At 41.9% G+C, this 24108-nt stretch overlaps 1 protein-coding gene across 2 annotated transcripts in view; it reads right to left on the bottom strand.

Moving 5' to 3' along the window:
• prim2 (DNA primase subunit 2) overlaps positions 1–24108 on the bottom strand; it is a 293057-nt gene that overhangs the window by 99322 nt on the left and 169627 nt on the right. For both annotated transcript variants that reach the window (XM_063071792.1, XM_063071782.1), the window contains one exon: positions 23329–23396. In XM_063071792.1, the coding sequence (XP_062927862.1) occupies positions 23329–23396 (68 nt within the window). The remainder of the gene's footprint in view (positions 1–23328; positions 23397–24108) is intronic.

The raw sequence follows: 24108 nt of genomic DNA, 5'->3' as shown, positions 1-24108 counted from the left end.
GCCTCTTCAAGAGCAGTGTATATAGTAGATGACCCCAACAGACTCACAGGTGAAGCTTTGCCTCACCTGGAAGGACTGTCTTGAAGAGGGTAGTGGAGGTGGTGAATGGGCAGCTGTAGCATTTCTGTCACTTGCAGGAATACATGCCAGAAGGAAAATTAGCAGAGCAGGACAAAAAAAACAAAGAAACAAGGCAGTTGTCGGTGCCTTGGAGGTTTATGGCAGGGAGTTTCTCCCTTTTGCCGCCTGCTATCGGGGACTCAGGAGTCGATCGGGACTTGAGACTTTTTTTTTACCGTGCCCATGGTCTGTTCTTTATCAAATTATGATATTGTTTTGCACTGTTGAAACTATATGTTATAATTATGTGATTCCATCAGTGTTAGTCTTTGGTTTGTCCTGTTTGCTGTGATATCACTCTGGAAGAACATTGTATCATTTCTTAATGCATGTATGCATTTCTAAATGACAATAAAAGAGGACTGAGTGTTCTCATAATCTAGATAATCTAGAATCATGGAGGTAGCGATTCTTGTGGAAAGTGGAGAGCGGGGTGGGTGGGGGGGAAGTAACAATGCTTTTGACAGTAGGATCCTATTGAAGATGGCGGAAGATGCAGAGAATAAGGTGTTCGATGGTGAGGCTCATAGGCTGTTGGATGAGGACAAAAGGAAGTTTTTTTCTGTGTTAAGGTGGTGGGAAAACGGGGTGAGCGTGGGAAATGGAGGAGATATGGACAGCATCAATGCTGGAGAAAAGGAAGCCCTGTTCTTTGAAGAAGGAGGACATCTCTGCCAGATGGCTTAACGTCTGTATTTGGGAAAATTCTTGAAGCTATTGTTAAGGAAAAAAAAGCAGGACCTCTGGTTAGAAATGATTCCATCAAACAGACACGGTATGGATTCATGAAGGGCAGGTCCTGTTTAACAAACTTATTGGAGTTCTCTGAGGATATAATGAGTGCAGTGGCTAGAGGGAAACGGGTGGATACTGTATTCTTGGCGATCCGGAAGGCACTCAAGAAGATGCTGCATAAAAGACTTATCCATAAGATACAGTTCCACATAGAGTTGACAGTAATGTGTTAGCATGGATAGAGGATTGGCTAGCTAATTGAAGGCAGAGAGTTGGGATAAATGGATTCACAAGTGGTGATGAATGGAGTGCCGCAAGGTTTAGTGTTAGGCCTGAAACCGTTCACGATATACGTTCATTATTATACATAAATGATTTGAAAGAAGGAACCATGTTTACTGATGACACTAAATTGAATAGAAAAGCAAATTGTTCAGGGAATATGGAGAGGCTGCAGAGAGATACTGATAGGTTAACCGAGTGGGCAAGGGTTTGGCAGATAGAGTACATTGCTGAATGTGAGGTTATCCATATTGGAAGGAAAAATAGAAGATCAGATGAAATAGTGAAAGATTGCAGCACTTGGGAGTGCTTGTGCATGAATTGCAAAAGATTGGTTTTAAAGAAAGCAAATGGAACATTAACCTTCATTGTTAGGGGAAATGAATTTAAGAGCAGGGAGGTTATGCTGCAATTGGTGGAGGCTGCATTTGGAGTACTGGGTGTTGTTCTGGTCTCTTTACTTGAAGAAAGATATACTGTCTTAGGAGGCAGTGCAAAGAAGGTTCACCAGGTTGATTTCAGAGATGAGGGGGTTAACCTATGAGGAGAAATTGAGTCACCTGGGACTATACTTGCTGAAATTCAAATTCTGACAGGGATAAAATATAAAATTATAAAAGGGTTAGATAAGATAGAAGCAGGAAAGTTGTTTCCACTGATAGGCAAGACTAGAATTAGGTTACATGGCCTCAAGGTTCAGGGGAATAGATTTTGGACAGAGTTGAGCAGAAACTATTTTTTCCAGAGAGTAATGAATCTGTGGAATTTTCTGACCAGGAAAGAAGCAGAAGCTACCTTACTAAATATATTTAATGAGATTACAGTAAAATAGATTTTTAGGTAGTAGGGGAATTGAGGGCTGAGGGGAAAAGGCAGGTAGGTGGAACTGAATCCATGGTTGTACAGCTAGGATTCTATTGAATGGCAGAAGAGGCACAATGGGCCAGATGGCTTACTCATGCTCCCATTTCTTATATGCTCAGAAACCAGCAAAATCTTGAGGTAATAAATGCCAAGTTGCAAATGACAAAAGCACAAAATTAGTGGCAAAATTGAGTGTGATCAAATAACCTAAAACACAGTTACAAGGCTTGGTGCTGAATATTGAATGGTACTTGACCTTTTGTACAGACAAGCAAAAAGAAGGGAACAGTGAGGAAAGTACATTAGGTCATAGGATCAGAAAATCAGCCCCTGATGAGATAACTCAGGTCAGTAAAGAATACTAGAATAAACTGGACAGCCAGCAAACTGCCCCAGTACATCAACATCTATCTGACAATGAGTAGTTTTCCATAAGCATGTCATCTTTACAAAAACAGCAGGACAAATCCAATCCAGCTAATTAACATCCAGTCAGTCGATCCTCAAAATGATGAAAGGTACTGTCAACAATGCTATCAAGTGGCACTAACTCACCAGTAATCACTCACTGATGCCCAGTTTAGGATTTAACTGCGCACCTTATCACAGCTTTAGTAGAAGCATGGAAAAAGAATGGAATTTCAGAAGCGAAATGACAGCAAAGGCCCTTTACATCGATACAATATTCGAATGACTGTGGCATTAAGAAATCCGGGTGAAACTGAAGTTAATGGGCATCAAGAGGCAAAACATTCCAGAGGCTAGAGTCGTACCTTTGTACAAAGATAAATGGAAGCAGCTCCACCGGAAGTTAGTTCACCATCTCCTTCTCAAGCACAATTACAAATGAATAACAGATCTATTTCTTGCCCAAAGAGCCCATGCCTCTCCATTACACTCATGTGATCAATTATCCTATTAACCTGTACGTGTTTGGAATGTGGGAGGAAACTGAAGCACCTGGAGGAAACCTACTTTGTTACAGGGAGAGCATATATACGTCTTACAGACAGTGACAAAACTAAACCCAGGTCACTGTTACAGCATGGCGCTACCGTGCTGCTCTATTCTGGCTTTTTCAAAATATCAACAAATAATGTTATAATGAAAGAAAAAAATGATTAGGTAAACATTTGCACAGAAAGGTGAATAGCCCTCCCCTCATTCCCATCACTTGTATCTTAGGTTCTGAAAAGCAGGGAGAATGAATATATTTGATTGCCATTTTGCAAAATTCCACAGGTCTCAGAATTCTGAGGACTGGAAAATAGGAAATACACTCAGTGGCCATTTTATTAGATACCTCCTGTATCAAATAAAATGGCCATTGAGTGTATGTTCATGGTCTTCTGTAGCCTATCGACTTCAAGGTTCAATGTGCTGTGCATTCAGAGATGCTCTTCTACACACCTCTGTTACAATGTATGAGTTATTTGAGCTACTGTCACCTTCCTGTCAGCTTGAATCAGTTTGGCCATTCTCCTCTGACCTCTCTCATTAACAAAGCACTTTCACCCACAAAACTTATGCCCAATGAATTATTTACATTTTCCACAACATTCTCTGTAAACTCTAGAGCAGAGGTTCTCAACCTGTTTTATGCCATGAACCAATAAGCAAAGGGTCCATGAACCAATGGTTGGGAACCTCTGCTCTAGAGATTGTTGTATGTGAAAAATCCCACAGGAGATCAGCAGTTTCTGATACTCAAACCACCCTGTCTGGCAAAAACAATCATTCCAGAGTCATAGTCATGGTGATGACATTTCTTCCCTATTCTGATGTTTGGTTTAAACAACAAATAAATCTCCTGAGCCTGCCTGCATGCTTTTATGAATTGGGTTGCTGCCACGATTGACTGATTAGATATTTGCATTAACAAGGTGTGCAAGTGTATTTTAAAAAGTGGCCTGAGTTTATAATAATGATAAAGCTAATTAAGAAAGGAGCTGAAGAGAAAAGAGGAAATGGATGTCACTTAGTCCAACATGAGTGACAGGGAAGTGCTAGAATCCATTAAGATAATAGAGCGCTTAAGCATCACATGATTAGCCAGAGCGAACATGACTACATGACATTATGAAAGAGAAATCATGTTTAACAAATTAAAGCTCTTTGAAGAAGTAACTACCAGTAGATTTCAAAAAGCATTCAGTAAAGCATCTCATGAAAACAGCTCTATAAAGTAAGGATACTTACAAATGAGGGACAAATTAACTGTGCTGTATCTTGGATTGTCGAAGACAGAAAACAGAGTAGGGGGTAAATGGGTCATTATCAATTTAGCAAGTTGTAACTGGCAGATTGTTCCTTGCACAGTGTTCAGCAAGAAAGGAGCTAAGAATTGGGATAAAGTGGCACTCTCCTGTTAGTGCATCACACCATGGGAAGTCTGGTGTTTCAACATCAGAATCAAAGATTAAAGATTAGCTTTATTTGTCACCATGTACATCAAAACAAAGTGAAATGTGCAATTTAAGTCAATGACCAACACAGTCTGAAGATTTGCTGAGGGCAGCCTGCAAATGTTGCCAACATAGCATGCCTACAACTTACTAACCATAATCTGTATGTTTTTGAAGCACCCAGAGGAAACCCACGCAATCAGGGGAAGAACATGCTAATTCCTTAGACAGTGGTGGGAATTGTAACCCCGATCACTGATACTGTAAAGCGTTACGCTAACTACTATGCTATCATGCCACCTAATCATTCAAACCAATATTTAGCATATATATTATCACAGAAAACACTTCTTTAACACTGCAATATTCTTCCAAGGAAAAGACAGATGCATGGTACCCAGTTAGTACAAGGGTCACCCTCTGGATAAAGCATTTGGATAAGTACATGGATATTAGGAATTTGGAGGGAAATGGGTCAAACATAGACAACAGCTCAATGAGCACCTTGGTAAGCACGGTTGAGATGATCAAAGTACCTGTTTCAATGCTGTATTAACTCTATGACTCTGACTATCTCTTCACTATTTTCATAATCCCAGAAGACTTCTGAATTCTTTTTATATTAACTGCCACTCTGCCACATTATTTTCACTGTTTCTCCTCCACCTGGACCCTCATTCCCCTCAAATAAGATGCTCCCTACCACCCCAATTCTAATTCAGGTTTTTCTTCTTGTGAGCAGATCCTTGGGATCAAAATCAAAGTCAAAGTAAATTTATTATCAAAGTATGTATATGTTACCATATACTGCCTTGAGATTCATTTTCTTGTAGTCTTTTACAGGAAAATAAAGAAATACAATAGAATTTATGAAAGCTTAACAAAGACTGACAAACAACCAATGTGCAAAAGATGACAAATTGTGAAAATAAAATACAAATAATACTGAGAACATGAATTGTATAATCCTTGAAAGAGAGTACTTATGTTGTGGAATCACTTCAGAGTTGTGGTCAGTGAAGTTGTCCACACTGGTTCACAAGCCTGATGGTTGAAAGGTAATAACTGTTCCTGAAGCTGATGGTATGGACCCAAGGCTCCTCCATCTCCTGCTTGATAGTAATCGCAGGAAGAGAACATGGCCTGGATGGTGGGGTCCTTGATGATGAATGCTGCTTTCTTGTGGCACTACTCCATGTCAATGTGCTCAGTGGTGGGGAGGACTCTTTCTACCATAGCTGGGCTGTACCCACCACTTTTCTGTAGCCTTTTCAGTTTCTGGGCATTGGTGTTTCCATACCAGACTGTGTTACAACCAGTTAGGATACTGTCCACTAGAGAATATTCTTATCTATACTCGAAGTTTGTCAAAATTCTAGGTGACATGTCAAATGGAAGATGATTTACTTCCACTCCCATAGTGTGGAGTCTGTGGTGGCTGATGTGGACACATCAATACCATTGATGTCCCATGTCCAACAAGTAGCCTGGAGGTGATAGTCCCTCTGTCATTTATGCTGAGCTTCAGTAGGCTTATGCCACCCTAAACAAGTTTCAAATTTAATTGTCATTCAACTATACACAAGAATACAGCCAAATGAAAGAGCTTTGCTCTGGGGACAAGATTCAAAACACAGTACCAACAGCACACAAAGCACAAGGCAAATATAGCACATATGATTACAATAGCAGTAAAGCACAGTCACTAAAAAAAAATCCCAAGCCCCCGAGTGTCATGTCCTGTCAATTGGAGGTGCATGGGATGATTACCTCCATTCTGAGCAGTCACATGACAGAGATTCACATGAGTGCAGTATTTTTCCCCCATAGATAAGAAAGTTTTGAGAACATTCTTGAATTTTCTCTTTTGTCCACCTGATAGTATCTTGCTGTGACAGACCTTAGAAAAGAATCAGGTTTGGGCATATCCTGTCCATGCAAGCCAAATGAGAACTTGCAGACGTTCTCTGATGACTCTGCGGTGGTTGGGTGTATCGGAGCTGGGCAGGAGTTGGAGTACAAAGGACTGGTGGACAAGTTTGTGGGGTGGTGAGGGAGGAGATGGAGATGGTGATTGATTTTAGGAGGAAGAGGCTATGATGAGTCCTGCATACATTCTGGGAGAAGTTGTTGCGATGGTGGAGGATTACAAATACTTGGGTGGTCACCCTGACAACAGATTTGACTGGAAAGCCAACACCAAGCCTGTTTAAAAGCAGGGGATGAGCAGACTCTATTTTCTAAGGAAGCTGAGATCCGTCAATGTGTGCAGCAGGATGCTGCAGATATTTTACCAGTCTATTGTAGTGAGTGCAGTCTTCTTTGCAGCTTTATGCTGAGGGAGCAGCATCCATGCTGGTGATGGAAAAAATACTATATAAACTCATCAAAAAGACTGGATCTGTCCTTGGCAGACTCAATATTGACTTAGTGGTGGAGAGGAGGTCACTAAACAAACTGTTATCCATTACGGACAATCTGGCACATCCTCTCCATGACCGACTGAATATACAGTGGAGCATCATCTCGAACAGACTAATTCAGCTCTGCAGTCACAAGGACTGTTACAGAAAAGCTTTCCTATCAAATGCAGTAAGCATCTACAACAGTTCATCTCTATGAGACAGGAGAACATACATCATAGTCCAATAGTCTCTTTTATTATTTCATACATTATTATTGCACATTGGTAAATTATTATTGTGTCTATTAAGTGTGCACACTTAAGTCTGCACACTGCTAAGTGTGCTTTTAAATGATGCTGCTGTAACGAAAAAATTTCTCACTCAGAATCAAAAAAGCATTCATCATTATTATTATTATAAGTAGAGGTTGGGATGTTGATTGAGGAGAGTGTGCTGACATTGGTTCTTTTACCTCGCCAGTGGATTTGGAAGATTATAAGAGACAGTGATTGTGGAACACCTCCGATGTTTAAGCTGCCAGAGGGTAGTCCACATCTTGGAAGTACACAGGAGGGTGAGAATCATTGCTGCATGGAGCTTTATGTCACATTGAGGATTTGATCTTCAGATGTCCTTTTCCTCACAAGACCAGAGACCGTGCTGGGCACAGCAGGTGAAGGTGAATTTCATTATTGATGGATGCCTTTACTGTGAGAGTGATCCTGACACATTTAGAATCAGAATTTGAAGAAGGTTTAATCTCACGGACATACGTCATGAAATTTGTTGTTTTGCAGCAGCAATATAATGCAATAGATTAAAAAACTATAAATTACAATAAGAAACATATATAAAAATAATTGAAATAAGTAGTGCAAAAAGAGAGCAAAAATAGTAAGGTATTTTTCATGGATGGTCATTGTTCATTCATAAAACTGACGGCAGAGGGAAAAAGCTGTTCCTAAAACTTTGACTGTGTGTCTTTAGGCTCTTGCACCTCCTCTTTGATGGCAGTAATAAAAAGAGAGCATTTCCTGGGGTGGGGGCACTTAATGATGGATGCTGCCGTTCTGAGGCACCACATTCTGAAGATGTCCTCAATGCTGAGGAGGCTAGTGCCCACGATGAAGCTGGCTGCATCTACAAACCTCTGCAGCTCTTTCCAATTGGAATTGGTCAATATTTCACTCATTGTGAACCTTTTGAGTCATGCTAGTACTGAAACTTGTTCCTCATCTGTGACATTCATCTTAATCCTTCTATCTTATTCAATTCAAGAAAACTCTGGCTATGAATGATCCACCTCTCCCTCCCCCCATAAGAGTATACAGATTCTGTACCTGAGCCATCTCCTCTTAGAACATTATCTGTGACTTAATTATAATTTTGCATACCAATCTTTAATTCCATACCACTATGATCATTTAATGAGCTGCTCTTAATCCCTTTTTTTTAAATTTGCTGCCCTTCAAATACTTCCTTTACTGGAATGTGGTACTATGATCACTCTTCCTTGAATGTTTACTTAGCTAAAATGTTCACCTGACATACCTCATCCCCTCAGAATCAGAACAACTATTTCTTCCTTTCCGTTGAGACTGGAGTAATACTAGTAAAGAAAATACATTTCAAGATATCTACACCTCTTCCCTTTACAGTATACTGGCTACTTGTTTATCAGGACTAGCCATAGAGTTCATTAGCATTAATTACTGTACAAAGAAACAAGATGCGGATATTTTGAAAGGAGTGTGGGAGTGGAGGGTAGGAAGGATTTGTTTTGCTGTTGTGTCTGTCTTATGGTAGACTGACTGTGTGTTGTTCCGCTGAAGACTGTGAACATGCAATATCGGTGTCAGAGGCACAGCAACACCTGAGGTTTGCATCCAGCACATCTTCAGACTATGCTGGTTGTTAATGCAAATGATCCATTTCACTGTAAATTTTGAAATACACATGCCTAATAAATCTAATCTAATGAAGAGGTGAAAGCTGCTCCTACAATAAATATATTATGAACATGTCTAACAACAGGTGGCTGTAGGCCAACTAATCCCAGAACCTACTAACTGGAGTTACCTTAAAATAAAATATTTTGATCACCATATAACTTGGAGTAGAATAATCGCGACACCACTGAAGTCAATTATACTCATTCTCATTGTTCAGTATCTCTAGATACAATGGCCAATGTGTTCACAAAATCGAGGAATTTGGGCTTTGAAATGGATTCTATTAAATTTATCTATCCTACTTGTATAAGAATCTTTCAAGAGACATTTTGGTAAATACATTTTTTACTTCCATGGTTGGGCAGCAAATTAACAGCAATCTCCAAGCTTCTTCTCATCTACTTGGATTATGGAGTTTGGGGAAAGCCACCTGAAAGGAGCTGCCAAAAATGAGCTATGCAAACCTGACTGTGTGGGTCGGCTCATCGTCTCTGCCTACCCCTGCCTCACTGAGCTTGTTTCCTCATACCTCAATTCCATTCTATCCCCTTTGGTTCAGTCCCTTCCCACCTTGCATCCATGACACTTCTTATGCTCTTGATCTTAGTAATTTTCAATTTCCTGGCCCTGACTGCTTCATTTTCACTATGGACATTCACTACCGAAACACTTCTATCCCTCATCAAGGCTTCAAAGCTCCCAGCTTCTTTCTTAACAAAAGAACCATCCAATTCCTCTCCACCTGGCAAAACTGGTCCTCACCCTCAACAAATTTTCCTTCAGTTCCTCCCACTTTCTCCAGACTCGAGGGGTAGTCATGGGCACCTGCATGGGCCCCAGCTATGCCTGCCTCTTTGTTGGCTACACAGAACAATCCATGTTCAAAGCCTTCCCGGTAATATTCCCAACTCTTCCTCTGCTATATTGATAACTGCATTGGTGCTGCTTCATACACCCATGCTGAGTTCATCAATTTCATCAACTTTGCCTCTAACTTCCACTCTAACCTTAAATTCACTTGGTCCATTTCTGATCCCGCCCCTTTCTCGATCTCTCTGTTTCCATCTTTGGAGACAAAACAGTCAACTGACATCTTTTATAAACCTGATTCCCCCAACTCATGCTCAATGGCTTAGAGACATTACATCCTGCTTAGACCTTGAAAAGATTCATTATTCACTTCTTAATTCGGACATGAAGTTCCATAAGGTGTGGGGACCTTTTCTTTAATATTTTCATAAATGCTCTTTAGATTAAAGGTTTATCCTCTTTTTTTTTGTATTTTATTCCCTTACTTTCAGCTTTTTTTTTTCCTGTTTAAGTTTTACGGTTTTTTTCATGTGAAATATATTATAGTTTAGGTAGTAGGCAATACGCTTTCTTTTTAATATTTACAGCTCTGTGGTGACAAAAACTCTGTTTAACATTTCCTTACATCGAAATGGTTGGCTTGGAGTTGTGTAGTGGGAGGGTGGGGAGGATACTAACTTTATATGCTTTTATTTTGGGTGCTTTTTCTTTATTGTTATAAATTGTACATTAGACATGTTTGTTTTGCACTGTATAAATCTCTTTTTTGCCGGTGTTAGTTGTATTGTAGAAACTCAGAAAAAAAATTAATTTAAAAACCCTACTGATGCCCTCAGTTATCTTGTATCTCTTCCAACATCATCTCCTGTAAAAATGCTATTCCCTTTTCTCAGTTCATTCACCACTACTGCATTTGTTCCCAGGATGTGGCTTTCCATTCCAGGACATCTGAGGTGTCTTCTCTCTTCAAAGAATGAGACTTCCCTTCCTCTACTTTTAATGTTGCCCTCAGCCGCATCACCTTCATTATCTGAACATCTGTGCTCACCTCATCTGCCCACCCCCTCAACAGTGATAAGAGTCCCTCTTGTTCCTGCCTACTACCCCATGAGCCTCCGCATGCAACATGTCATCCTCCATAACTTCCATCTCCAAAGGGATCCTACCACTAAACATAACTTTACCTTGCCACCCCCACTGCTTTCTGCAGGGATTGCTCCCTCTGCGACTCTCCTGTCCATTCATTCCTCCCTATTAATCTCCTTCCCAGCACTTATCCCTGCAAGTGCTACACCCGCCCATTCACCTGTGAAGCTGCTGGGGTCGTCTATTGTGTCCAATGCTCCTAATATGGCCGGCTCTATATCAGTAAGACACATCGTAAATTGGAGGACCGCTTTCTCGAGCACCTCCTCCTTCTTTCTTCTTCTATTTGCCTTCTGGTCCCTTATCTTTTCTCATCTGCCTTTCACTTCCCCTGGGTCCCATCCTCCTTCCCTTTCTCCTACAGTCTACAGTCCTCTCCTTTCAGATTCCTTCCTCTCCAGCCTTTTATCTTTCCCACCCACCTGGCTTCACCTATCACCTTTTAGCTAGTCTCCTTTCCCTCCAACCATTTTTTTGTTCTGGTATCTCCCCCCTTCCTTTACAGTCCTGAAGAAGGGTCTCAGCCCGAAACAGCAACTACTTAATTCATTTGCATAGGTCCTGTTGAGTTCCTCCAGTATTTTGTGTAGGCAGCTGTAGAAAAAGTTCCCTCTAGTGGCCAAATAAAAAGATTTTTTAAGCTACCACAGAACAGATGTTTTACACAAAAGCTGCCTGTTCAATCCAAAAGGCCCTTGTTAGTACTTGCACTCCATACCAGTAGATTTCCACCATGTTCCTCTCATCTTGGTAAACTATTTTTACCCCTCTTGATGGGTTTATCTGTTTCCTCTTAAATGCATCTGTCTTGTCTTCCTCATCTACCCTCTTCAGCAGTGACTTCCATCTCCATTATGGACGTGCTTTGGATGAACTTTCCCCCATTTTTTTTTTCATTGGAGATTCATAGCCCACAGATTTGAACACAATGCACAGGAAAGTATTTCTATGATTGCCCTATTTGGCATGAAAGCCTGAACTCAGGTCTCTTCGCAGCCTTCTCTTTACCAGGTAAAAGAGTCCACATTATAGAAATAAGGCCAACTGGTGGTGTAGTGGCATCCACACAGGACTTCAAGGACAGTGGTCCCGGGTCCGAGTCCAGCAAGCTTCTTGCACACTTTCCATCCGTACTAGGTTAACTGTCGAGCTAGTAAATCGGTCTCATAAAAAAAACAAAAACACTAAAGAAATGGCAAGGTTGTGGCTCGATGCGTGACAAGGTGTGGAAAGGAACAACAATGATAAAAATATACCAGTGAATTTATTTTTAACTTATCCCTTTAACTTCTGGAACACTGTCTACTTACTCCAGATCTGATCTAATAAAGAACATAAATAAATTTATAACTTTTCTCACTGTCTTCAGTCCATAAAGATCTGGTGTTAACCAATAAATTGCAATGTGCACAAGGCCTAAGGATGTGCAAAAACAAAGGTGATTTTTAGCTGGAATTTGCAGGAAATGTCTTACTTATTTTACTTAATCCATCCACTTTGTGGTAATGTCATTGCACAATAATAAATCATTCCAGTCCAGTAGTGGGAATGGTATGTAACAAAATAAGCATTTCGCTCAATGCCAAAGAAAAAATATAAAGAGCTGCTCATTAGCCACAGGAAGGGGAGAGGCGCATGTGCTCCCGTCTACATCAATGGTGTGAAGTTTCGAGGGTTGAGAGCTTCATGTTCTTAAAAGTGAGCATCACCAACAACCTCTTCTGGCCCAACCATGTAGATGCCACAGCCAAGACAGCTCACCAAAGCCTCCACTTCCACAGCAGACTATAGCTTAACAGATTGCCGATAACTATTGCCAATTTTTATCAATGCACCAGAGAAAGTACTCTATCAGGATGTATTACTGCTTGGTGTGGCAACAGGCATGGCGAGGGCTCTGCACATGATTGAGAGAAGCTGCAGAGTTGTGGACACAGATCAGCACGTCACGGGAACCAGCCTCTCCTCAATGGACTGTCTATACTGCTCACTGCCTCATTAAAGCAACCAACATAATCAAAGACCCCACCCACCATGGACATTCTCTCTTCTCCCTTCTCCCACTGGATCAAAAATACTAATGCCTAAAATCACGTACCACCAGTCTCAGGGAGAGCTTTTACCCCACTGTTGCAAAACGAATAAATGGTTCCCTAGGACAATTAGGTGGACTCGAGACCTCACAACCCATCTCGTTATGATCTGGCACCTTATTGTTTACTTGCACTGCACTTTCCCTGTGGCTATTACACTTTATTCTGCAGTCTGTTTTTATGTTACCTTGTTCTATGTCAATGCAGTGTGTAATGACTTGATCTGTATGACCAGTATGCAAGCCAAGCTTTCCTCTATGCCTCGGTTCAAGTGCATTATACATCCAAGCTGCAGACACTCAGCACAATACCTCAATAGTACACGCCTGCCCACCATCAGTAGCATCTACATGAAGAAGGCAACATCACCAAATATCCCCACCATCCCGGTAATGCCATCTTCTCACACTGGTAAGAGTATTAAACAGATGACAAAATGGACTCTAGATCTCACAAACTACTTGTTGTCTGTCTCCATTACACCTTCTGTAACTGCAAGCCAATGCTGTGTTCTGTTATTGTTTTCATTTGCATTGTTTAATGAAATGACCTGCATGCACACAGAAAAGAAGGTTTTCACTGTAACTCGATATATGTGACAATAATAAACCAATGTTCCCCCTATTAGAAAGGGATACACAAACCTCTAGACCCCCATCAGATTCAAGCACAGCTACTTCCCTTTAACCATTCTGTCCTCCAACCAACCTGAAAACCCTCATCGTTAACCCAGTCTAGCAACACTATGACCACTTTGCACTAGAATAGACTTTTTTCCTTGTGTAACACACATCAAAGTTGCTGGTGAACGCAGCAGGCCAAGCAGCATCTGTAGGAAGAGGTGCAGTTGACGTTTCAGGCTGAGACCCTTCATCAGGACTAACTGAAGGAAGAGTGAATAAGGGATTTGAAAGCTGGAGGGGGAGGGGGAGATCCAAAATGATAGGAGAAGACAGGAGGAGGAGGGATAGAGCCAAGAGCTGGACAGGTGATAGGCAAAAAGGGATACGAGAGGATCATGGGACAGGAGGTCTGGGAAGAAAGACAAGGAGGGGGAGGGGACCCAGAGGATGGGCAAGAGGTATATTCAGAGGGACAGAGGGAGAAAAAGGAGAGTGAGAGAAAGAATGTGTGCATAAAAATGAGTAACAGATGGGGTACGAGGGGGAGGTGGGGCATTAGCGGAAGTTAGAGAAGTCGATGTTCATGCCATCAGGTTGGAGGCTACCCAGACAGAATATAAGGTGTTGTTCCTCCAACCTGAGTGTGGCTTCATCTTTACAGTAGAGGAGGCCGTGGATAGACATGTCAGAATGGGAATGGGATGTGGAATTAAAATGTGTGGCCACTGGGAGATCCTGCTTTCTCTGGCAGACAGAGCGCAGGTGTTCAGCAAAGCGGTCTCCCAGTCTGCGTCGGGTCTCGCCAATATATAAAAGGCCACATCGGGAGCACCGGACGCAGTGTATCACCCTAGCCGACTCACAGGTGAAGTGTGTCCCTCTGTCCCTCTGAATATACCCCTTGTCCATCCTCTGGGTCCCCCCCCACCTCCCCCACCGTCTTTCTTCCCGGACCTCCTGTCCCATGATCCTCTCGTATCCCTTTTGCCTATCACCTGTCCAGCTTTTGGCTCCATCCCTCCCCCTTCTGTCTTCTCCTATCATTTTGGATCTCCCCCTCCCCCTCCAACTTTCAAATCCCTCACTCACTCTTCCTTCAGTTAGTCTTGACGAAGGGTCTCGGCCTGAAACGTCGACTGCACCTCTTCCTACAGATGCTGCTTGGCCTGCTGCGTTCACCAGCAACTTTGATGTGTGTTGCTTGAATTTCCAGCATCTGCAGAATTCCTGTTGTTTGTTTTTTCTTTGTGTTCTATTTGTATTCTTTCTTGTAAAAATTCATGTCATTCTAGTGACTGTTGTATATCTGAGGCTGTGCACCTGTTGCTGCAAGTAAACTTTTCATTATACTCATGAATACGGTAATAAACTCAACTTTGACTTTGGTACACCAACAGAAATGGTATCTTTTGCACAAGGATTATGACCATCCTCTTCGGTTGATGCTTGAGACACCATGAGTCTGTTTTAAAGTAGAGAGGAGATTTATTCTCACTGTGATTTAAAATATTGATTACTCATCTAACATAACCAGAAATAGATAATCCATAATCCTGTTGTTTGTGGGCCCTTGCAGCAACTAGAGTATAAAACTATTTGATCAGCTCAGCTTTACGGACTGAAGCAATAAACAGAAATAGAGTTCATATTTTTCTTTTTAATTTGCACCAGGGAAGCTAGTTGGGGAGAGAATCTTTCAGGCTCCTGTAATACTTGGACATAAGCAAACAGCCAATCACAGATGCTGCTTCGCCCCTCCCTACAACACCTACTCTTCCAAATCTTGATACATCATTTTTTTCTTTAATACATGTACAGGCAGACAGGTAGGTTTACAAGTACATGTTCAGAAGTAACACCTTGCTACAGTTCAGCATTCAACACCATAATTCCCTCCAGGCTTGACAGGAAGCTCAAAGAATTCGGCCTTGATCCTGTCTTGTGCAACTGGATCCTGGACTTCCTGTCAGATCGCCAGCAGGTGGCACACATGGGCTCCCTCACCTCCAACCCTCTGCCTCTCAACAGAAAAGCCCCTCAGGGCTGTGTACAGGTTTCCCCCGCTATCTGAAGGTACAGCGTTCCTATGAAACGGTTCGTAAGCCGGAATGTTGGAAAGTGAATAAGCAATTACCATTTATTAATATGGGAAACATGTTTGAGCGTTCCCAGACCCAAAAAATAACATACAAAATCATGCCAAATAACACAAAGCCTAAAATAACAGTAACATATAGTAAAAGCAGGAATGATATGATAAATAAACAGCCTACACAAAGTAGAAATACTTTCCTGCAGCACTGTCTAGCGCAGAGAAAATATCTCAGAAGCGCTCTCGGCAGAAACACTCTCTCCGGTAACCTTTAAGCTATGAAGCTGCAAAATCATACCAAATAACACATAAAAATACACAGCCTATATAAAGTAGAAATAATGTATGTACAGTGTAGTTTCACTTACCGGAATTGGGAAGACTCCATTAAATTGCAGTTTTGTCAGTTAAACACTTGCTTATACAAATAACCACCTGATGCAATCGGCAATCGCCTCTGATCTGGGCCGACATTTACGTGCCCGGTGGCACCTAATTAATTAGCTTGTTCATTTTGGTTTTCTTCTTAAAGATGTGCTGGGTGCGTTCCGACTACCGCTGCACTGCTGCATTCTTCGTGGCAATGTATCGGTCCGCGGCCAGGAGGTTAGGGACCACTGCTTAAACTATGAAGCTGCCGTCGCCTCAGAAACCGATCAAACCACCCATGACTACCTTTAAATTCCACTTTCGCAACACTTCCATCACCATCATCCAGTGCTTTCTGTTTCAGCTTATTAATAAGACTGACTGATTTCTCCTTAAGTATAAGAAAACTTAAGGGAACACCATGCTTTGTACATCCATCAATCCACTCAAGCAATAGACTTTCCATTTTATCCATTATGGCAGGGGTCCCCAACCTTTTTTGCACTGCAGACCAGTTTATTATTGACAATATTCTTGCGGAACGGCCAACCAGGGTGGGGGTGGGGGGGGGGTAGGGTTGCCAACGGACAAGAGTAGCAGTTAAATACGTTGTGTTTACCCCGAGAAAGACTACCATGACCGTGAAAGCTTGCGCGGGCACCTGTGTGCACATGCATGACGTGTACGTGCCAGTTTTTTTCTACAAATCATTTCTGGCGATTCTGTTCAGTGAAACTACACTGTACATACATTATTTCTACTTTATATAGGCTGTGTATTTATCATATCATTCCTGCTTTTACTATATGTTCGTGTTATTTTAGGTTTTATGTGTTATTTGGTATGATTTGGTAGGTTATTTTTTGGGTCTGTGAACGCTCAAAAATTTTTCCCATATAAATTAATGGTAATTGCTTCACTTTACGCCATTTCTGCACAAGAGGTTTCATAGGAACGTGCTACCTTAGCGGGGGAAATACGGAACAAGGGCGGTCCCGTATGGGACAAACCAATTTAGCCCAAAGTACGGGATATCCCGGCTAATACGGACAGTTGGCAACTCTGGGGGGTGTTAATCACCAGCAAAATATAGGTGATAAGTCAACTATAAGTCACTTTTAAGTGGCTAATACACTCAATTTCATTTCTAAAAGGGCTTATCTAACGAATTTACAAACGGTTTGTAATATTAAAAACAGCGCATATTTTCCTCGCATGAATATAGTGATAAGTCAATTATAAGTCACTTATAAGTCAACAGCATCATAACATTTTAAGCAACGTTTGAATATTAAACACACAGCACACATTTTCCCCGTATGAACATATAAAATTATTGCAACACACCAATATCGCTGAATCAGTGGGAGCCCTGGGCTTGTTTCCCTGCAACAACGCGGTCCCATTGAGGGGTGATGGGAGACAGCGAAACTCGAAGGGGGTTCCTTATGTCCAGTCTATTCTGCAATTTAGTTTTCGTTGCATTCATTGCAGACAACTCTGCTTCGCAGTGATATGATGTTGGAAATGGAAGCAATGTTTTCAGTACTTTCATGGCTATCTCAGGATATTCAGCCTTGACTTTGATCCAGAATGCCAGCGGAGATGTTATGTCAAACATACTTTTCAGCCCGCCGTCATTTGCAAGCTTGAGGAGTTAATCTTCCTTCCGCGCTGACATGAATGACGCGTGCGTAATGACCTCGCGCACGTTCAAGTTCAACAATGGGCGTGACAGGGAATGAGGAAAGGTGCAGCTGACTCATATCGTCAAATCATATCGTTTCCTCGCGGCCTGGTAGCACATGCTTTGCGACCTGGTACCGGTCTGCAGCCCAGTGGTTAGGACCATTGCATTATTGGATGCCGACTAAGAGAGGCCACTTTGCTACAAGCAGAACCAACAATAACATCAGTAGCTTTCAAAATTCTTTCTCTCTGTGTATAAATAGTGCGAATGGTGGACGCAGGCAAGTTCAACACGCGGACAATGTCCTTACTCTGTTCATCACGATCGAAGTGTTTAATTATGTCTAGTTTTATGCTAAGTGTAACACCCTTACAAGCTCTTTTAAGCTTTTCCGATACCTTAGAACTCATCTTGCTAACGGATGCACAAAGTAAATCGAGATAAAGCACATGTTTAAGCAATACCAGCGAGAATGCAGTTCCGGGGGAGGAGCCTGGCTGTTAGGGCGCGCGCTGCCTTTTTCGTAACAGTGAAAACACCTTCTGTTAGTGAAAACAGGTAACTAATGTAGGTCTTTCGTAACAGCGAGGTGTTGTAACGCGAACTTTCTGAAAATGGGGGCCACCTCTACTAAATCTCCTCCTTTACTCCCTGTACACCTATGACTGTGTCACCACCCACAGCACTAATCTGCTAATTGAATTTGCCAAAGACACTACATTGATTGGCTTAATCTCAAACAATAACCAGGTGGCCTACAGGGAAGAAGTCATCTCCCTGACACAGTGGTGTCAAGAAAACAACCTCTCCCTCAATGTCGCAAAAACAGAACAGCTGTTTGTGGATTACAGGAGGAATGGAGACAGGCTAATCCCTATTGACATCAATGGATCTGGGGCTGAGAGGGTAAACAGCTTTAAATTCCTCGGCATCCACATCACCAAGGACTTCATGTGGTCTGTACACATCAGCCGTGTGGTAAAAAAGGCACAACAGCACCTCTTTCACCTCAGACGGTTGAGGAAGTTTGTATAGGCCCCCCAATCCTAAGAACTTTCTACAGGGGCACAACTGAGAGCATCCTGACTGGCTGCATCACTGCCTCGTATGGGAACTGTACCTCCCAGCACATCTGTAGTTGTAAACTTCCCATGATTCAAGACACTTACAAAGACAGGTGTGAAAAAAGGGCCCGAAGGATCATTGGGGACCGGAGTCACCCCAAACACAATCTATTTCAACTGCTACCATCCAGGAAACTGTACCGCACCATAAAAGCCAGCATCAACAGGCTCCGGGACAGCTTCTTCCACCAGGACATCATACTGATTAACTCATGCTGATTGACTGTTACATTGACTGTCTTATTTATTATAAATTACTATGATTGCATATTGCCTAATTAGACGGAAACGTAACATAGAGATTTTTACTCTTCATGTATATGAAGGATGCAAAACATAAAGTCAATTCAATTCCCAATGTCAATGCCCTTACCAACATTACCTCTCATGCAAACACAGGGCTAACTTTTAAATTGGTGCCAACTCAACCATCACAACAAATCACTTAACAGAGGAACCGAATCAATTGCTGATTCTTCCCATACAATGGACCTTCCAGGTCATGCTCTCTTCTCACTACTACCATCAGACAGGAGGTATTGGGATATTAAGCCCCACATCACCTGGTTCAAAAATAGTTGCTACCCTACAACCATCTGGTTCCTGAACTTCACTCACCCACCTCAACTCTAAACTGACACTACAACTTATATTCTCAGTATTTACTTACTTATATTTTTTTATTTGCGCAGTCTCTCTCCTTTTGCATACCGGTTATTTATCAGTCTTTGTCTATGGATAGTTTTTCATAAAATTCTATTGCATTTCTTTATTTTCCTCTAAAAGCCTACAGAAAATGGATCTCAAGGTAGTATACGGTGACATATATGCACTTTGATAATAAATTTAGTTTGAATTTTGAATTGTGGGCAATTGGACGATCTTTTTCTTTTAATTTAAAACTGACTGAAAATGTGGCATGCATAATCTTCCAAACTGTCCAAGTAGAATCAACAATGCAGTGTATCATCAGAAGCAGGAAGAGATAAAAGATCGCTAATACAAGAAAGCTGAAGCACAACCAAATAGACAGTGCCATCCTGCTCTCCATTCTTCCTGCTTCAGGTTCATGGACACATCAGTATCAGTGGCAAAACAAGACTGTAAATGAACAACCCCACATTTACCTGCCTTGAATGAACGTACTTTGCCGTTACAACCAACTATCATTAAACTACGCATGCTTGTCTACACACATGGAAAGGGCACGTTGAGTTTGCCCTGAAACACTGATAAAAGATTTGAAATTTAAAATTTGCCACCCGCTCAGACATAAGGGTAACTAGTTAGTGATATATGTCACTGCCTATCTAGATCAGGCATGGTCACAGTTTTAGTGCTACGTTAGTTGGGGAATATGACTGGAGAAATTCATACATGGAGTTCTGCATAGATCTCAGAATTAAAATAATGTTCAAGGACTTTAAAATAAAACAGATAGCAACATAGAAACATAGAAAACCTACAGCACAATACAGGCCCTTCGGCCCACAAAGCTGTGCCAAACACGTACTTACCTGAGAAATTACCTAGGGTTACCCACAGCCCTCTATTTTTCTGAGCTCCATATACCTGTCCAGGAGTCTCTATCTCCGTATCCACCACCATCGCTGGCAGCCCATTCCACGCACTCACCACTCTCTGTGTAAAAAAACTTACCCCTGATATCTCCTCTGTGTGTCAAGGTCCGGTCCGTGTAGTCTGCATTCCGGTTCACGGTCCAGTTCATCATTCCTTATTCCAGGTTTTCCAGTTTTTCCTTGTTCTGTTGGGTGCTCTAAGTGAGGCACCTGATTCTCATTTTGGGCTGGCTACATAAACAGCCACTGGGTTCCGCTTCAGTTGCTGGACTATTCCCTCCCCTTCTGCCTGAAGCCTCACATTGTACCTTTGCCTGTGTTCTCGCCTGTAACGCTGTCAGGTTCAACCACCAGGGCAAGACCGGGGCCTTGCTGTGTCTAGATAAGGAACTGTCTTTTGTTGTTTGGAACTGTCTCTTTATGCCCTCGCCTTTGCTAGGTAGGTCCAGCCATTTGCCACTACCTTGAGTTGGAAATGGTCTCTTTGTGCCCTCGCCTCCGCTAGGTAGGTCTGGCCGTTTGTCGCTACGTTGAGTGGAGATCTGTCTCTCAGAGTTCTGTGTACGAGTCCCGGCCCTACGTCCTGCTCCCAAGAAGGGGTCCTGACTCTGTGTAGAGCCCCAGCCCCAAGTCCTGTCCCCAACTCTGTGTTCTGTGTTCCTATCCTCCCTCGACCAAGGCTCTGCGTTCCTGTCCTCCCTCGACCAAGTCCAGGCTTCGTGTTCTCGTCCTGTCCATGTGCCTTGCCCAAACCAGGAGTACCTCACCCAGCCCGGTGCTGGGGTTCCCTCGTCCTGTGCTGGGGTTCTCTCGTCCTGTCCAGGAGTCTCACGTCCAGTCCTGTTGCCACTCCTCGTCTAGATCCGGGATCCGAGCCCGAGTCAAGACCCAGGTTCTTGGTCCCTGTCCAGTCTCTGGCTCGGAGTCCTTATCCAGGTTCCAAGTTCCTAGTTCCTCATCCAGGTCCCGCTTTCCTAGTCTAGTCCTAGCCCAGGCCCTGCATCCTAGCCTCGTCCAGGGCCTGTGTCTTGTCCAGCGTCATTTCTTCCTCATTTCCCTTGCTTGCTTAACACACCTAGTCCTGTACCTAGTACTTCAGTGTCTGTGTCTTGCATTTGGGCCCACTACCAGCGCCCCCCGTTATGACACTGCACCAACTTCCAAGCACCTTAAAACTGTGCCCTCTCATGCTAGCCATTTCAGCCTTGGGAAAAAGCCTCTGACTATCCATGCAATGGAGGAATCTAAGGTGGGGGCTTATATGGGAGGCAGGGTTTGAGGGTCGGCACAACATTGTGGGCCGAAGGGCCTGTACTGTGCTGTACTATTCTATGTTCTATGTTCAATCAATGCCTCTCATCATCTGGACTGATTCAAAGGATTCAACATGGTTTTGTGTAGGGGAGATCATATCTCACATATCTGATCGAGTTTTTGAGGAAGTAACCAAAGAGATTGATGGATGTTAGGCAGTGTATCTAGATGGACTTGAGTAAGTCTTTTGACAAGGTCCTATATGGTTGATTGGTTCTAAAGGTTAAGGCATAAGGGATCCAGGGATGTAGTGGGACTTGATCCAACATTGGTTGGGTGAGAGGGAGATGTTAGTTCACGGTTTTCTCACTGGAAGTCTGTAACAAATGTACAGGGGTTCGTGAGGGGACCTTTGTGTTTATAATATGTGGAAATTATTTAGATGAGAATGTACTGGATGTAATCAGTAAGTTTGTAAGTAAGATGTAGTGGGTCATAGATCAGCCAAAGAATTCAATGGAAAGATGGCAGAAGATATTTAATCCAAACAAGTGTGATGTATGCACTTCTGGAGATCAAATTCTGGTAGGGCAAAGTAAATAGCAAGGACTTTAAGACGTTGATGAGCAGAGAGACTTTTGGAGCAGAAGCCCAAAGCTCCCTGAAAGTAGCAAGACAGGAAGAAAAGGTAGTGGAAAGAACATTTTGTATTCTTGCCTTTGGAAGCTGAGATACTGAGTTTAAGGGATGGAATGTCATGTTGTGTTGTACAAAACATTGGTTATAGCACACTTAAAGTATTGTTTACAGTTCTGGCCACACACAACAGGAAGTATTGGTAAGGAGAACACAGAGCAGATTCACTGGTATGTTGCCTGGAATACAAGGGTGTAGTTAAAAGGAGAAATTAGTTGAATGGATAATGAACCCATGTAGCAATTATTTACAAAGGTGGCATCTGAACGAAGATCGAATGATATTAGTGGATCTGTAAAGGAGAGAATCAATGTATTAACAGAAATAGAACCAAGAGCTTTGGATTTTCTAAGTTAAACGTGAAGACAGCAGATCAGAAAGGAGCTGGAGAACGGTGCATTATGAGGGCTTTGCTGAGGAAATGAAACAGCAGAGGCTTGAACCTTAAGTGACAAAAGCCATGGTATACTTGGCCAATGGGATTAAGGAGATGACTGAAGAAGAGAAGAGGGCTTTCTTTGCCTTCTAATCGCAGACAAATCCTCAACTGAAAATGAGTTCCAACATAAATTACCAACAACAAACCAGGTATAGTCCAATATATAAAGAAAATGTAGAACATTCCAGCATCCAGTTGTCTTTGCAGTTGCAGCATGAAATGCTAAATTTCAGTAAAGTGCCAGTGTTTCTGTTAACACAAACCATTAACAGCTACAGATGTAATTTACAACATGGTAACTAAGCCCTATTCTCACCCCTGGTGGAATGTTTCAGAGTACACACTACAAACAAGCTGCAATAATGAACTTTGTGCAACACAACTATAGTTATTTTAGAAAGGGTACCCTTGATCAATGAACTGAACTACATGCCCATTATTCCTAAAATATCCAATAAATATTTAAGTTTAAGCTTATGAAAGCAATTTAAAAATACATAGGAAAAATACTGCAATCTTACAATGAAATTGTTCATTTTGACATTATAGCTCAGATGTTGTATGCAGCAAATCACCGTCATAAGATCCTCATCAGTGCAGGATTAAATTTAGTATACTGAATGTAAATTGTTCTAAAAGGGATTATTACCTGAGGTGGTTCAGCAGAGGTTGCAGACGCTCATCTGACTGTATAAAAGGCAGCGATCTTGATGTCAACTGCAGAAAAGAGATAATTTTCTAATGAAATCCCAAACAAAAGACAACATTTATAAAGGTACAAGTAAAACTATTTCACTCTTCCGGTCAACTGCTCATCTCATTCATAAATTTAAAAAAACACGTAATTCTGAATAAGAAAATCAGGAAGGAATGTAGAGATTGGAACGTAGCAGCTCTAGCCTGATCTCCAGTCTAAGCCTTCGCTCTGTAGTCCTTCCTTGCTCCACAATCCTCAATATAAAAATCTATCCATCTCACCTTTGCAATTATCACTTAATCCCTTTCCCCACATATATCTGGTTAGTGTTTGGACAGTAGAGAGTTCCAGATTTCCACTACTCTCAGTTTAAACAAGGGCAGCTAATTTCATTACTGAACAGTCCAGGTCTAATTTCAAGGTCATGCCACCATGTTCTGGATTTCTCCTCTGAAGGAAATGTTTTTCCTTCATCAATGTCATTAAAGTCTTTAATCAATTAAATCACCCATTAAATATTTATAATCAAGGAAATGCAAATCTAGTCAGTCAACTGTGTGCTCAAAATCTAAACCTTTTCATGGTGATATTATCAATTTAGTGAACATGTGCTACATCGAATCCATACTGAAATATTCTTCCTGAGGTTCTGGTGCTCCAAATTGAAGTTAGCATCTAAATCAGGCAGATTTAGACCATAAAACCATAAGACAAAGGAGCAGAAGTCGGCCT

This window comes from Mobula hypostoma, chromosome 2 (assembly GCF_963921235.1).
Source record: "Mobula hypostoma chromosome 2, sMobHyp1.1, whole genome shotgun sequence".
NCBI classification, from domain to species: domain Eukaryota; kingdom Metazoa; phylum Chordata; class Chondrichthyes; order Myliobatiformes; family Myliobatidae; genus Mobula; species Mobula hypostoma.
This window is presented reverse-complemented; position numbering and strand designations above follow the sequence as displayed.